Raw genomic sequence first — 14,979 nt, 5'->3', positions numbered from 1 at the left:
TAATCAGCACAATTGCTTTCATTGCGTATTATTAATATTATTTAAATTACATAGTTATGTTTCAGTGATATATTGGGGGGGACAAATCATTTTTCCCAGGATGGGGGGGTCGTGTCCCCCCCGTCCCCCCCGGGATTTCCGCCTCTGCGCAAGCCTATAGATACACTTTTCTACTCATTCATTACTGCTACAGTGCTTGTTGTAGCGCTTATAAAAGTGTTGAATACAAAGTGTTGACAGTGCTGAGTAAGAACTTAAACATGAACTCACTCATAAAAACAGCAGCTCTTTGCTGTATTTGACAGTCTGTCTCTCTCTCTCTCTCTCTAGTCATGGTTTAAAAAGTTTTGAAATCTCACAGTATCAACTTTGTTGTAGCTTTCTTTTATGCCTGCTAGGTTACTGAAGACACCGTCATCTGAGCCATCCGATTGGCCAGCGGTAATCTTATAGTGCACTTGATTTGCTCTCTGGTCCCGCTGGGAAAGCAGAGTTTGTACCTTTATATACATGAAATGGATAAAAATGGCAACAGTTCACCTAACCGGCAAGCAAGGCATCTGAATCGGTTGCACCTACCGCCAACAACCTGTGACGAATAAAAACATAGGAACACGTGGCTTTATTGTTGCGTTTTTTACAGAAATGTTTGGCGATCGACTATTTTAAGCCTTAGAGAGCGACCGGTTGATGACCACTGCTCTAGAAAATTGAGTGAAATTCAATCTCGTGCTTCTCTCTGTGGGCTGATAGTTCTGCCAGCAGCACCCAGTGGCAGTCTCGGGCTACGCAGTTTAGAGGGAAGATTGGTGGTAAGCCTACCGTTTGTAAAACACCAAAACGAAACATCCGGACAGGACCAAAAGAGTTCCAAAAGACGTCGGCTCGTGCTTACAGGGCCTACCATGTCGGCTGCAATGGAATTGTATGAATGCCCATCATTTGTAAAACAGGCTGATGCGTTGGCTTTATTAGTCCTGACATCAGCTACTCAACATTATCAGGAGTTGTCGTGTGTTACACAGCGGGAAATACAGAAGCATTTTATTTTTCGCTATGACCAACTTGTCAAAAACAATTACGGATACAAACGTGTACCACTGATCATGACAATGACGTGAAACTCCTGGACATCTGCTGTGATTGTCCATTCCATACTGTCAATTGTACTTGACTCGTCCTGTTTTAGGATATGTTTAACATGACAGCGTTTTTCTCATTTGATTGGGCGCCATTTAGGTTAGGCTATTTGATCGGAGAAACATGCATGTGTCCATCTCCTTACATTGTCATACATTTTATTTCCAGCCTGTAGGCTACAGAAAAGGGCCATATACTACATGATTTGCTGCATGATTTATGATCAGTATATTTGTTTTTACGGATGTGTCTCTCCAACAGCACCCTGGAGAGGCGCTATTTCCCCCCCCCTGTCTTTGACAAAGTGGCCACTGTTTATCGCTGGGTGGCATCAGTGCTTACTTAAAACGCCCATATGCCACTGGTTGAGAAAATGTGACATTTTATGGGGGCAAAATTATGAGGTTTTATGTGTCATTGCATCAGGAAATGCCACCCTCGTTAATCTGCTGCCCTAGGTGGCCGCCTAATCCTGCCTAATGAGTGGGCTGTCCGTGAGCAAAGGTGTCAGCTAGAGATGAGGTCCACGAAGAGTTTGCGGTGGTTTGTAGTCTTTGCATGATGCTTACTTGATGCTAATTAGCATTTTCGAATCTGAGACTAGAGCCGAATATATTGATAAAAGTCACCCTGTCCGAGAGAGACTTACAGTTATCAAAAACGTCACGCCAGGGTAAGCCTACATGAAACACAGCCCTTATTTGAAGTGCTTCTAAAAATCCACAATGGGTCAAATGAATGGTGGAAAAAACGATTGGAACCATTTCCGTGTTTGACCAATAGGTTTTATGGGTATTATGATGCGTCGACTGTGGGGCCCAATTACCATATTGCTTACACTGTCAAATCCTCTCGGATCTCCACAAGCGCATAGGGTGTAGGATTGAGGAGTCCATTTGGTATGATCCCATGTCTCCTCCCTAACAATGGGAGTCGGTGCTCCAAAGGCATGAAGGCAGGCAAGCGACAAGTTTAGGTCCAAAATACGCCCTTAGAAACGCACTGGGTTTATTTTGGACAGAGTGAAACCAAATATTGTTCTGTGGTGAAACCTCTCGCATCGCCTCTTCCTCTCTGACACGGCCAAGTATTACATCCCATAATGCAATAGGAGGCCGTTGAGATCCAGCAGCTGGTGGTGAGTTTCCAAAGCGCCCAAGAGTCAGTAGCAGGCGGCTGACACATCTCTGAATCCATGTGACATTTTACGAACCGTTAAGCGTAAATGCATCAGATAAATATGCTGCTCAAGTGTCTTGCATATCTCCCTAAAGGCCTGTGAGTGTCTACAAGTACCACATTATTCGTTGTTGGAGGATTCCTCCCCCGTCTGCCGGATCACACCGAACAGGCAATGACAACGGCCTCAGCAACTCCGCAGCAGATGAGAGACCGGCTGCTGCAGGCCATCGATAGTCATAGCAATGTGAGTAGCTAGCTATCTGGACGAATATTTGCTATCGCATTAAAAAAAACTATGCCAATTATCCATTGTTAAATGATAGCTAATCATACAGGCTTGTGAGTTGACACATTGCTTGCTAGCTAGCAAGCTTGCTACGCTAACGTTACCGGGCGTCAGCTAGTAAGTTAGCTAAGTTGCTAGCCTGCCCAACAGGATAACGTTAATGTTTAGCCAGCTAGTTTTAGCATTGGCCAGCCTCTTAACTAGCCAGTCACAACTCTCGCAGGTCAAACTACCAATACCATATGTTAACGTTAACTGGGCAGATGGCGAACTAGCTGCAAACGTAAAAACAAGTTCACTTTTGATACGCTGAAGTAAAGAATGACAGACGAAATAGCGTTAGCCCAGCTAGTTTACTTCAAGTTGACACTTAACTTTTCTCGCATTCCTCGCCCGTCATACGTTGTTGCATAACTTCGCTAACGTTAGTAAGCTAGTAGCTACCACCTATCTATGTGCTTTTAAGCAACGCGCGTGTATTTAGTTACATACACTACCCGTTGCTTTCAATTCTAGTATTAGGTTGCACAAAAACAGTCAGTGGGAAGCCAGAAGATAAATACAATTCCATTTCAACTTACTGCGCTGGTGGCAGGAGGGTTGATCAATATATCTTGGGGAATTTGAGACAAAATCTAAAAGATTAATATTGAAGACTTTAGGGTGTCCAATTAAAAATTTTTTTAAAAAAAAAACATTTTGACCAATGGGTAAAATGTTGTGTAGATTAAACTTGTCCGTATCATAGTGTGACAATACACACAACACTGAACAATAATAAATGCAGCAATTTAATTTGACTGAGTTAGTTCATATAAGGAAATCAGTTAATTGTAATAAAATAATTAGGCCCTAATCTGTATATCATATAACTTGGAATAAAGATAAAGGTGGGGAGTGGATCAGAAATCCAGTCACCACCATTTGCCTCATGCTGCGCAACACACCTCCTTTGCATAGAGTTGATCGGACTGTTGATTGTGGAATGTTGTCCCGCTCATTTTCAATGGATGTGCAAAATTGCTGGATATTGGCGGGAACTGGAACACGCTGTCGTACACGTCGATCCAGCGCCTCCCAAACATGCTCAATGGGTGACGTGTCTGGTGAGTATGCAGGCCATACTCAACAGACATGTCACCCATTGAGCATGTGTGGGAGACCTGGGACTTTTCAGCTTCCAGGAATTGTGTAGAGATCCTTGCGACATAGGGCTGTGCATTATCATGCTGGAACGTGAGGTGATGGCGGCGGATGAATGGCACGACAACGGGCCTCAGGATCTTGACACTGTGTATTGAAATTGCCATCGGTCGTGCCAGGTTTCCTCCAGACATATCGCTTGGCATTCAGGCCAAAGAGTAAAATCTTGGTTTCATCAGACCAGAGAATTTTGTTTCTCATGGTCTGAGTCCGTTAGGTGCCTTTTGGCAAACTGCAAGCGGGCTGTCTTGTGCCTTTTACTGAGGAGTGGCTTCCATCTGGCCACTGTACCAGAAAAGCCTGAAGGTTGTTCTTCTGGAAGGTTCTCCCATCTCCAGAGGAGCTCTGTCAGACTGACCATCGGGTTCTTGGTCACCTCCCTGATCAAGGCCCTTCTCCCCCGATTGCTCAGTTTGGCAGGGTGGCCAGCTCTAGGAAGAGTGTTGGTGGTTCCAAACTTCTTCCATTTAAGAATGATGGAGGCCACTGTGTTCTTGGGGACCTTCAATGTTGCAGAATTGTTTTGGTACCCTTCCCCAGATCTGTGACACAATCCTGTCTCGGCGCTCTACTGACAATTCCTTCAACTTCATGGCTTGTTTTTTTCTCTGACATGCACTGTCAACTGTGGGACCTTATATAGACAGGTGTGTGTGCCTTTCCAAATCATGTCCAATGAATTCAATTTACCCCAGGTGCTCCAATCAAGTTGTAGAAACATTTCAAGGATGATCAATGGAACAGGATCCACCTGAGATCAATTTCAATTCTCATAGCAAAGGGTCTGACCACTTATGTAAATAAGGTATTTCTGCCTTTGTTAATTTATTAAAAATAAAAAAATTCAAAAAACCTGTTCACTTCGTCCTCTGAGCAAGAGGACAAGTACATTAGTCTCTAGTTTGAGAAACATACGCCTCAAGTCCTCAACTGGCAGCTTCATTAAATAGTACCCGCTAAAACACCAGTCTCAATGTCAACAGTGACGAGGCGACTCCGTGGTGCTGGCCTTCTAGGCAGAGTTGCAAAGAAAAAGCCATATCTCAAACTGGCCAATAAAAGATTAAGATGGGCAAAAGAACACAGACACTGGACAGAGGAACTGCAAAAGGGTTTTCTAATGATCAATTATCCTTTTAAAATGATAAACTTGGATTAGTTAACACAACGTGCCATTGGAACACAAGAGTGATGGTTGCTGATAATGGGCCTCTGTACACCTATGTAGATATTCCATAAAAAAAACAGCCGTTTCCAGCTACAATAGTCATTTACAACATTAACAATGTCTACACTGTATTTCTGATCAATTTGATATTTTAATGGACAAAAAATATATATATATATATATATATATATTTTTTTTTTTTTTTCAAAAACAAGGACATTTCTAAGTGACCCCAAACTTTTAAATGGTAGTGTGTACCAGTCAAAAGTTTGAACACCTACTCATTCCAGGGTTTTGTTTTATTTTGACTATTTTCTACATTGTTGATTAAGAGTGTGTAAAGCTGTTAAGGCAAAGGGTGGCTACTTTTGGTTACTACATGATTCCATATGTTAATTCATAGTTCATGTCTTCACTATTATTCTACAATGTAGAAAATAGTAAAAATAAAACAAAACCCAGGAATGAGTAGGTGTCAACTTTTTTGACTAGTACTAGATATTTATGTTTTGGAATTTTTACCCCTTATAGGGTGACTAAATCAATGGAGGCCAGAGAAAAGTGGGAAAAAATCTGGAAAATTGCATCGCGTCAGCTAGGCTAGATTCTGTGCAAGAAATAAGGCTACTGGCTACCTGACAGGCTCCTTTGCCTGTTGAACTCGTCATCTTTCTTCTCGAATCCGCAGGACATTTCTTTATTTAACCAGGTAGGCCGGTTGAGAACAAGTTCCCATTTACAACTGCGACCTGGCCAAGATAAAGCAAAGCAGTGCGACACAAACAACACAGTTACACATGGGATAAACAAACGTACAGTCAATAACACAATAGAAAAATCTATATACAATGTGTGCAAATGTAGTAAGATTAGGGAGTTAAGGCAATAAATAGGCCATAGTGGTGAAATAATTACAATTTAGCATTAACACCAGAGTGATAGATGTGCAGATGATGATGTGCAAGTAGAGAACAATATGGGGATGAGGTAGTTGGATGGGATGTGTACAGGTGCAGTGATTGGTAAGCTGCTCTGACAGCTGATGCTTAAAGTTAGTGAGGGAGATATGAGTCTCCAGCTTTAGTGATTTTTGCAATTTGTTCCAGTCATTGGCAGCAGAGAACTGGAAGGAAAGGTGGCCAAAGGAGGAGAAGGCTTTGGGGGTGACCAGTGAAATATACCTGCTGGAGTGAGTGCAACGTGTGGGTGTTGCTATGGTAACCAGTGAGCTGAGATAAGATTGGGCTTTACCTACCTCCAGGTCACCTACTTATAGGTGACCTGGAGCCAGTGGGTTTGGCGACGAATATGAAGTGAGGGCCAGCCAACGAGAGCATACAGGTCGCAGTGGTGGGTAGTATGAGGCTTTGGTGACAAAACAGATGGCACTGTGATAGACTACATCTAATTTGCTGAGTAGAGTGTAGGAGGCTATTTTGTAAGTGACATCGCCGATGTCAAGGATCGGTAGGATAGTCAGTTTTACGAGGTTATGTTTAGCAGCATGAGTGAAGGATGCTTTGTTGCAAAATAGGAAGCCGATTCTAGATTTAATTTTGGATTGGAGATGCTTAATGTGAGTCTGGAAGGAGAGTTGACAGTCTAACCAGACACCTAGGTATTTGTAGTTGTCCACATATTCTAACTCAGAACCGTCCAGAGTAGTGATGCTAGTCGAGCGGGTGGGTGCGGGCAGCGATCGGTTGAAGAGCATGCATTTAGTTTTACTAGCATTTTAGAGCAGTTAGAGGCCACGGAAGGAGTGTTGTATGGTATTGAAGCTCGTCTGGAGGTTTGACATAAAGCAATAGAGGTAAGATGGATATCGATTTGAGACATGACATGTAATATTTTAGTATATGCTTTTCATGTTATTCAAAATCATACATTTTTCAAAGATTTCTCACAAATACAAGAACATCTCTGAAATGTCAATGAAGCACTGAGAATATGCCAAGCTTTATTTTCCAAGACTTTTACATACAATTGTTTCTTTTTGCGACCCGTGGAAACCACTTTGATGACGACCACCACAAGAAGAAATCTGAACCTCTATGTCAACAGCTCTGCGCTTATTATCATCTGTATTAGGTTCTCACGTTTTAGAGCGTAATAATGAGAAAATCTATGCTTTCACAGTGCCTAAAATGCTAGTGGTAGTTACATTTTTATTTTATTTTAGGGCACATTGACAGATTTTTCACCTAGTCGGCTCTGGGAATTCGAACCAGGAACCTTTTGTTTACTGGCCCAATGCTCTTAACTGCTTGGCTACCTGCTGCACAATTGTATAACATTGAGGTCCTTGAAAATTCTAATTAAGTACTTGAAAATGTCCCTGAATTTGACTTGCCAATGCCTGGATGAACCCTGCTTAAAGGATGTATAGTCCTAGGCCTATGTTGTAAGTGGGGTTATGGACCAATTTGAATATATTCCTTTAAGTACACATGTGGAACTGCATAAACATTTAAAAATGGATAAATCAAACCATTTTGATCCCAATGTCACAGAAAGATATATATATATATATATATATATATATGCGCGCTCGATCGTATACCGTGGTATTTGGAAATGCCCACCAGATGGTATTTCTGTACCGTTCAAACCTATTTATTTGAAGTTTTTCAATAAATGTTCATATTTGTAGCTACTTAAGTAAATACCTGCAGCCAACTTGTGCAATACATTAGGAGATAAAGCAGGTTGCGCTCTTTCACCGTTCACATTATTTAACATTATGAAGCTTACCGTAGTTCTCCAGAACAGTTGAGTCAGCAAATTTCTTGTGCCCATTTTATGAAGCAATTTTATCCAATGTATTTCTGTATATTTTTGCTTTAGGACATTTATATAATATTTTTCTTACATTTAGTTGAGCTGGAAAGTTATAAGCTTCCAAAGTTTTGAATAAAAAAGGCCATTCAAGACTGTCTAAAGCCTTTTCTGCATCAACAGCCATGATTGAAATGTCTTGTTTTTTTGTGTATGGTATTAAACTGAAACATGTATTTGTTTGAGTGTCTATTTTTAATAAACCCTGTATGTATCAAGTCTAAGACTTTGACCATTCTATTGCTTATGAGCGTAGTTATTATTGTATTGTCATAGGGTGTCCTACTGTTTCTTATGGATACCGATACCTACGTTTTATATATGCAACAAGCTACTGTCCATGGCTGGCTGGCTAGCTAGCTAACATGTTTTAAACCAGTGGTCGCCAACTGGGTGATCGACTTCGATCTCCACGTCATTCCTTGTCAAGCACCAAACATTTCTATAAAAAACCCAACGGTAAAGCCTTACGTTCCTATTTTTCTCATTTGTTTCACACTGTGGGTGGTATTTGCACTTGATTCAGAAGCGCTAGTGCCATGAAGGCAAAGTCTTCCCATTTGGAACCATTTCATGTGTCTGAAGGTAGAACTCCACCTACCTACCCGGCAGGCCCAGAGGTAAAATCAAGTGCACCTTTAGGCCTACCGCTGGCCAATCAGCTCAGATCACCATGTCTGCAGTTTGTTTGAGCCATAGACTCTAGAAAGAAGACGAGAGCGCACAGCGAAGTTGATAGTGATATTTCCAAACTTTTAAAACCATGACTAGAGCGAATCAACAAATACAGTGTGGTTTTGAGTGAGCTCATGTTTAAATTGTTATTCAGCACTGTCAACACTTTGTGTATTTTTAGGGCTTATAAAAGTATTGAACATACTCTCTACTTCCACTCACTCTACAACCAGCACTGCAGCTGTATTGATTGAGTAGCAAAGTGTTTCGGTAAGCTTGCGTTATTATTAACGGCTTGTGTCATTTAATATCGAGGGATATTTCACTTTCTCTGGTCATAGGAGTAACAACATGAATTGGTGCACAATGCAGATATGAGGTTCGCCGTTAGATGGAATACGATGTCCCCTTTCCTCAGCGGGAGGGAGCAACTGTGCTCTCCCCCTCTGACCATCAGATGAAGGCCATCAGTCCAGTACAAATTTAAAATGCTAGTTATTATGCTCAGCTGCGCAAATGATCTGTTACCAGTTTATGTACCTCAAATGAGTTAATTGAAAAATGGTCTGAGAACAACATTGGCAGGTCAATTCAAGCATAGCCAATATACACTGAATGTTTTCGACCTGTACCCTACTGCCCAAACCTCATTGCAACAAAACTGTTTTTTTAATAGGTTCATGTTGCACAGGCTTATGTTTAAGTCATGTTTGAAAAATAAATCTCAGCTTGCGTTTTGACTCTGATCTTGACTCAAAAGTCTGGTGCGCACTGTTTAAATAATATAATAATTGCTGGACTGATTGTTAGACAGTTAATAGCCAGCATAGCGTTTAGCTCTAGCAAGGTAGTAGGCCAGCCAGCAAGCCAACTGTTGTGTACTTAGCTGTTACTTCTAACTAGCTTAGTAACTCTGTGCTGAAAATCTGTGTTCTCATCATCTCTTTTGCTCCTTCCAGCAGATTCACAATATGGTGGCAGTATTTGAAGTTATCACATACTTGGAGAAATTTCCTATCACCAAAGAAGCACTTGAGGTAAGACCCAAAGCTTTTTAAGTGCTTTGATTGTTGCTTGTGACAATGATTTTGGTATTCTTAAAAGGATCATTTGGGATTTTGGCAACTTAGCCCTTTTTATCTATTTTGCTACTATTGGCTTGTGAACTACCTCCAACTTCCTTCATACTGGACACATAGACATAGAAATGGGATCCACAAGTTCATCTGACTCTGGGCCTCATTGCCAAAATCCAAAAGTATCCCTTTTAACAACTTTTTATTTGAATTACCAATTTAGGAAACCCGATTGGGGAAACTGATCAATGACGTGAGGAAGAAGACCAAGGATAAAGACCTTGCCAAGCGTGCCAAGAAGCTTTTGCGGAGCTGGCAGAAATTGATCGACCCAGGGCAAAATGAGACTCCATCGCGGGGGGCAGTAAGTGTCTCGGGCTCTGCCAATGGCAGTGCCCACCCCTGTCGGACTGACGTTCCACCCCCTGACGTATCCCTGGCAGGCAAAGGTGTCCAAGAGGTCAAAACCAGAAATGACGTCCACAACACCTACTCGCCCAAAGCGGAGAAGTCAAGCAGCAGGAAGCGTAGAGGGGAGCAAAAGGACAGTGTGCACTTACCGGCCAAAACTTCCAAGATGTCCCCCAACGAGCAGATGCACAACTCTACTCCGCCACCTCCCACAAATGGGATTGCAGGTAACCCTGAGGCTCCCCAAGACCTAGAGGCTACCCCTTCGCCGGACAGGGCCCGGACAGAGCACATTGAGAATGAAAAACACAGTAGAATCCCTGTCAATGCTGTCAAACCTCACCCCAGCTCCCCGGGCCTCGCCAAACTACCTAGCACTTCCTCTTTACTCAAGACTGCTGTGTTGCAGCAGCAAGCAAGGCTGGACGAAGGAGGAGGGCAATATCTGACCAAAAGCCCCCGCTGCCTCTCAAGTCCACGGACTATGAAGCAAGAGACTATGTCCAAGCACTCTTCAACATATGCACCAAAAGGGACTATCCCAAGCCCAGCTCGGAGTCCTCGCTTGCCTTCGTCCCAGCCTTTAACGTCCCCAGCCCAAGTGTCTCATGTGAATGGGCCGCCACCCCCTGCCCATAGGGCCTCACTGCACTGGCCTGGCTCCACAGAGGCCACCACCAATCCCCCACGCAGCACTGCAACACTGGAACCCCCGCCTGTCTTCCTTCCCACCACCCATCCTGCCCCACAAAACTCTGAGAGCGCGGAACTCCACAGACCCACCCCCTCCTCCTCTGTAATGGTAGTCAAGGCTGAGGCAGAAGTCTCTGCCTCCAGCTCGGACCGCAAAAAGAGGAAGAAGTACAGGTCCAGGGACTACTCTGTCAACCTGCAGGGGCAGGACACAGAGGACAAAACAAAGCCTGTGCGGTTAAAAGAACGCAGGCTAACGTTTGACCCTGTGACTGGACAGATCAAGTCCATGGTACATAAAGAACCCTGTCAGGTGGAGGAACCCCCAATGCCACCTTCCCCTAAGCCCCAGCAGAGAACTGATCTGCATCCGCAGCAGCCTCCCACCCCAAGCCCCTTCCAACAGACTAACTGGAAAGAGCTGTCCCGAAACGAGATCATCCAGTCCTACCTAAACCTTCAGAGTAACGTGCTCACATCCTCGAGGGTCCAGGCCCCCGGCGCGCACTTTTTCATGTCAGAATACCTGAAACGGGAGGAGAGCGATCTCAGGGAGGCGAGGCGAGGAGTCCACGTCTTGCAGCTGGATAGCTCGGTAACGGACACACCTGGAGTGAGCCGGGAGGTGACCGACAAGGACCTCCACAGAGTACATACGGAGCACTGGCAAGGGGTAAATGGTTGTTACGACACCAAGGGCACTTGGTACGACTGGACGGAGTGTATATCGTTGGACCCACATGGGGATGAGAGCAAACTGAACATCCTGCCATATATTTGCCTAGACTGAGATGGGGTGTCTGTCCCAAGTTTGTCAAAGGGCTGTTTCAGTTCTGTTTTTCAAAAATAAAAAGTTGCAGGAAAGATGTGCCCGTTTGCAGAGTGCTGCTACTAACAATTCATTGCAAACTAGGGTTCTAGTGTAGGGTTGGCTGGAGTTTAGCTTTCCAGTTACGTGCTCAGAGGGTGTTGAAAGCGTTTATCTAGCACAGTTAAAGCCGAACGTGTCCAGTGAGTGGAATACTGACACCTATTTGGGAGTTACAAGAAGCTTTATGTGACATCTACAAAAATAAATTATACAATTTCTTATCATGTATGCATCTATTTATTTGACCTTTTCAGTTTTTTTGGGAGGTTTATGGAAACGATGTACAAAACCTGTAGAGCTTTTCTGTTTGCGTCACATACTGTTGACCTGTTCTGCAATGCAGAAGAGGCATAACATTGTTTTACACATTCTTTTGTTTTTGGTTGGCCGATACATGTTAGCGATCCAACATTCCATACTCCACCCCTCATCTTCTCTCCTCACCACTCTGTTCTGATGTACACATGCCCTCATGTGTTTCTTCCCGGAGGAAGTTCAACAAAAATGTGCCTCCTTTTGTTCAATCAACAAAGTATTTTAAAAGTTATCTTTGTTTTTCTATTTACTTCTCTCCCAACAATCCTCACCCAGGCAGAAAATGTTGAAACAGAGGGGACTAATACAACTGTGAGGACAAGAAAATAAGGAATTGTTTGTATGCTGGAACTATACTTGTTAACATTCCTTTAGCTATCGTTTTGGCTTATGAAATTGAATCACAAGACTTTCAAAGTTGAACAGCCTTTATGAATATACAGAAATGAAACCTTTCTATTTAGTTTAGAGGCAGGCATCTTCTGTAATTTCAGAATTTACATTAAGGTATGTGTAGATACAAACAAAACACCTGCAAGGTCCACATTTTTGACAGTCTCAATTTCCCTCCAATCTTTCAAGGGTTTGTATTGCAGGAATGTTCTACTCATTGAGAAGCGTGCGTGATGGTAAATGAACAAGTGTTGTTTCTTTCGCTATTTTGTTGAAAACTACAAACTTAGAGAGAGCGCCGCCTTAACGTTTTCCATGTGACAATTCAGAGAACTATTTTTTTGTTTGTTTTTGTTATTCTCATCTTGCATTGCCACGGTTCTCCACATATGACATGACTTCAGATGGGGTAAGGTCAGACTGTGCGCCGCTACATTCATCCCTACCAATGTGCCTTTTTGATGTCAAATCTGGATTTGCTTTCGCATAACACTCCTGTCCTTGGAACTAGGTTTGTGTGTGGCAATTCCAAATTCCATGTCCGATGATGCTGGAATATGCACCATCTTTTTTTTCTAAGCAATGGTCCTTAGTGAACTCTGACCCAGAATGGGTAAATTGCAGACAATGAGGCATCACTCAAACACAGCTCGCAATAAAGAAATGCTAAAGATGATTGATTGTGGATCTGGTCAGTTTGACTGGGACATCTTTATTTGTTCAGTGTTTAACATCTCATTTGTTTGAAAAATAAAGTGATCTAAACCCTATGCACAGTTTTCTCATTTGCGATAAGACTTCATTCTTCCGCAATATAAACCCAGATGTTTTTGTATTGTATTCATGATGGGGTTATTAACAGGTCAATGTTGGCTTTAATATGGTACATACAATGATGTATGTCTACAGTATGTAGGTACATTACTCCTTTGGTTTCCATTGTGTTCTCAGTGAATCCTCATGGGGGAGCACTTGGCCAGTTTTTGAAGTAATAGAGAAATTCAACATTTTCCAAAAATGGAGCTGAATGGGTTATGACAAGTTCTGCGGTTAAACTGTGTTGAACGTCACTTACAAAAAAGTGCAGTATGCTGCAAATACTGTGTCCAAAATGCAGTATAGCTGCAGTTCAAATGCAGTACACTGTAATTATTCTGCAATTACTGTGTCCAAAATACCTCAGTCAGTTGCAGTTATTGCAGTTTCAAAACGGCAATCTTTTTTTGTAAGAATTGCTTTGTATCTTTGAATTGCAAAGGGGTGTCTTTCACTTCCTTGAGTGGTTCTCTCTTCATTGTTATGTCAAACCGCAACAACTATGAACAAACCTTTTCCCTCTTGATAAGATAACCAAGTCTACATGTGTTTCAGAACATCTCAGTGCGGAACCCTTCCCATCAACACATGACTAAGCTGCTCAGTGCACTTTTACCTCACCTGGGGCCGAATGTTGCGTATGTACAAAATATACCCAAAAACGTGCGGCAGTTTTCCTACAAAAGTTGGCATATATAAAAACAACTTGGGTGGGAGAATCTCAATTGCATACTCCTTTAATCCTCTCCTCAAAACCCATTGGCGGAGAAGGTCAGAGGGGCGGAACCTCAGGCTTTCTCATCCAAAGGGTTTTGAGGAGGCAAGGAGAGGATGTGAGGAGTATGCAATTGAGATTCCTCCTTAATTTAGGGTTTCCAAAACTTGGTCGTCAGGACCCCAAGGGGTGCACATTTTGGGTTTTACCCTAGCACTACTCAGCTTGATGATCACGTGCACCCCTTGGGGTACCGAGTTTGGAAAGTTCTGCCTTAATTCAATGCAAACTTTGGACCGTGTGTGTGCACATTTGAAGGATTGGGCGCGTTCCTATGCTTAGACGTTGCTGATGCCTGACAAATCTTACAATGCCTGGTTAGGTATTTTAAAGTATCAGCTAACCACATACAGTGCATTCGGAAAAGTATTCAGACACCTTGACTTTTTCTACATTTTGTTAGGTTACAGCCTTATTATAAAATTGATTTAAATACATTTCCCTCATCAATCTACACACAATACCCCATAATGACAAAGCAAAAACTGGTTTTTAGAATTTTTTGCAAAAAATAAATAAACAAATACCTTATTCAAATCTAATTGTATTTACATAAGTATTCAGACCTTTTGCTATGAGACTTGAAATTGAGCTCAGGTGGATGCTGTTTCCATTGATCATTCTTGAGATGTTTCTTCAACTTGATTGGAGTCCACCTGTGGTAAATTCAATTGATTGGACATGATTTGGAAAAGCACACACCTGTCTGTATAAGGTCCCACAGTTGACAGTGCACGTCAGAGCAAAAACCAAGCAGTGAGGTTGAAGGAATTGTTCGTAGAGCTCCCGAGACAGGATTGTGTCAAGGCACAGATCTGGGGAAGGGTACCAAAAATATTTCTGCAGCATTGAAGGTCCCCAAGAACACCATGGCCTCATCATTCTTAAATGGAAGAAGTTTGGAACCACCAACACTCTTCCTAGAGCTGGCCAAATTGAGCAATCGGGGGAGAAGGACCTTGGTCATGGAGGTGACCAAGAACCTGATGATCACTCTGACAGAGTTCCTCTGTGGAGATGGGAGAACCTTCCAGAAGGACAACCATCTCTGCAGCACTCCACCAATCAGATAGAGTGGCCAGACGGAAGACACTCATCAGTAAAAGCATGACAGCCTGCTTGGAGTTTGCCAAAAGG

General features: G+C 42.6%; 1 protein-coding gene across 2 annotated transcripts; it reads left to right on the top strand.

Moving 5' to 3' along the window:
• The first annotated feature begins 1,963 nt into the window (after nt 1-1,963).
• On the top strand, nt 1,964-13,021 carry LOC115156738 (mediator of RNA polymerase II transcription subunit 26). 2 transcript variants are annotated; one of them, XM_029704375.1, is made up of 4 exons: nt 1,964-2,278; nt 2,415-2,566; nt 9,452-9,529; nt 9,792-13,021. In XM_029704375.1, exons 2-4 carry the CDS (start codon nt 2,495-2,497, stop codon nt 11,460-11,462), a joined length of 1,821 nt encoding a protein of 606 aa, XP_029560235.1. In that variant the 5' UTR covers nt 1,964-2,278; nt 2,415-2,494; the 3' UTR covers nt 11,463-13,021. The 2 variants fall into 2 exon arrangements, with proteins under 2 accessions (XP_029560235.1, XP_029560236.1); XM_029704376.1 differs by having other exon boundaries at nt 1,964-2,566; nt 9,455-9,529.
• The last annotated feature ends 1,958 nt before the right edge of the window (nt 13,022-14,979 follow it).

The sequence above is a fragment of the Salmo trutta genome, chromosome 21 (genome assembly GCF_901001165.1).
Source record: "Salmo trutta chromosome 21, fSalTru1.1, whole genome shotgun sequence".
NCBI classification, from domain to species: domain Eukaryota; kingdom Metazoa; phylum Chordata; class Actinopteri; order Salmoniformes; family Salmonidae; genus Salmo; species Salmo trutta.
Note: the sequence above shows the minus strand (reverse complement) of the source record. Positions and strands in the feature narration are given on the sequence as shown.

Bases quoted from the DNA above. Each gene is read 5' to 3' on its own strand.
- LOC115156738 (XM_029704375.1), top strand. From the start codon at position 2,495: ATGACAACGGCCTCAGCAACTCCGCAGCAGATGAGAGACCGGCTGCTG. The intron at 2,567-9,451 runs GTGAGTAGCTAG...TGCTCCTTCCAG, and splicing joins CCATCGATAGTCATAGCAAT to CAGATTCACAATATGGTGGC. The intron at 9,530-9,791 runs GTAAGACCCAAA...TTACCAATTTAG, and splicing joins TCACCAAAGAAGCACTTGAG to GAAACCCGATTGGGGAAACT.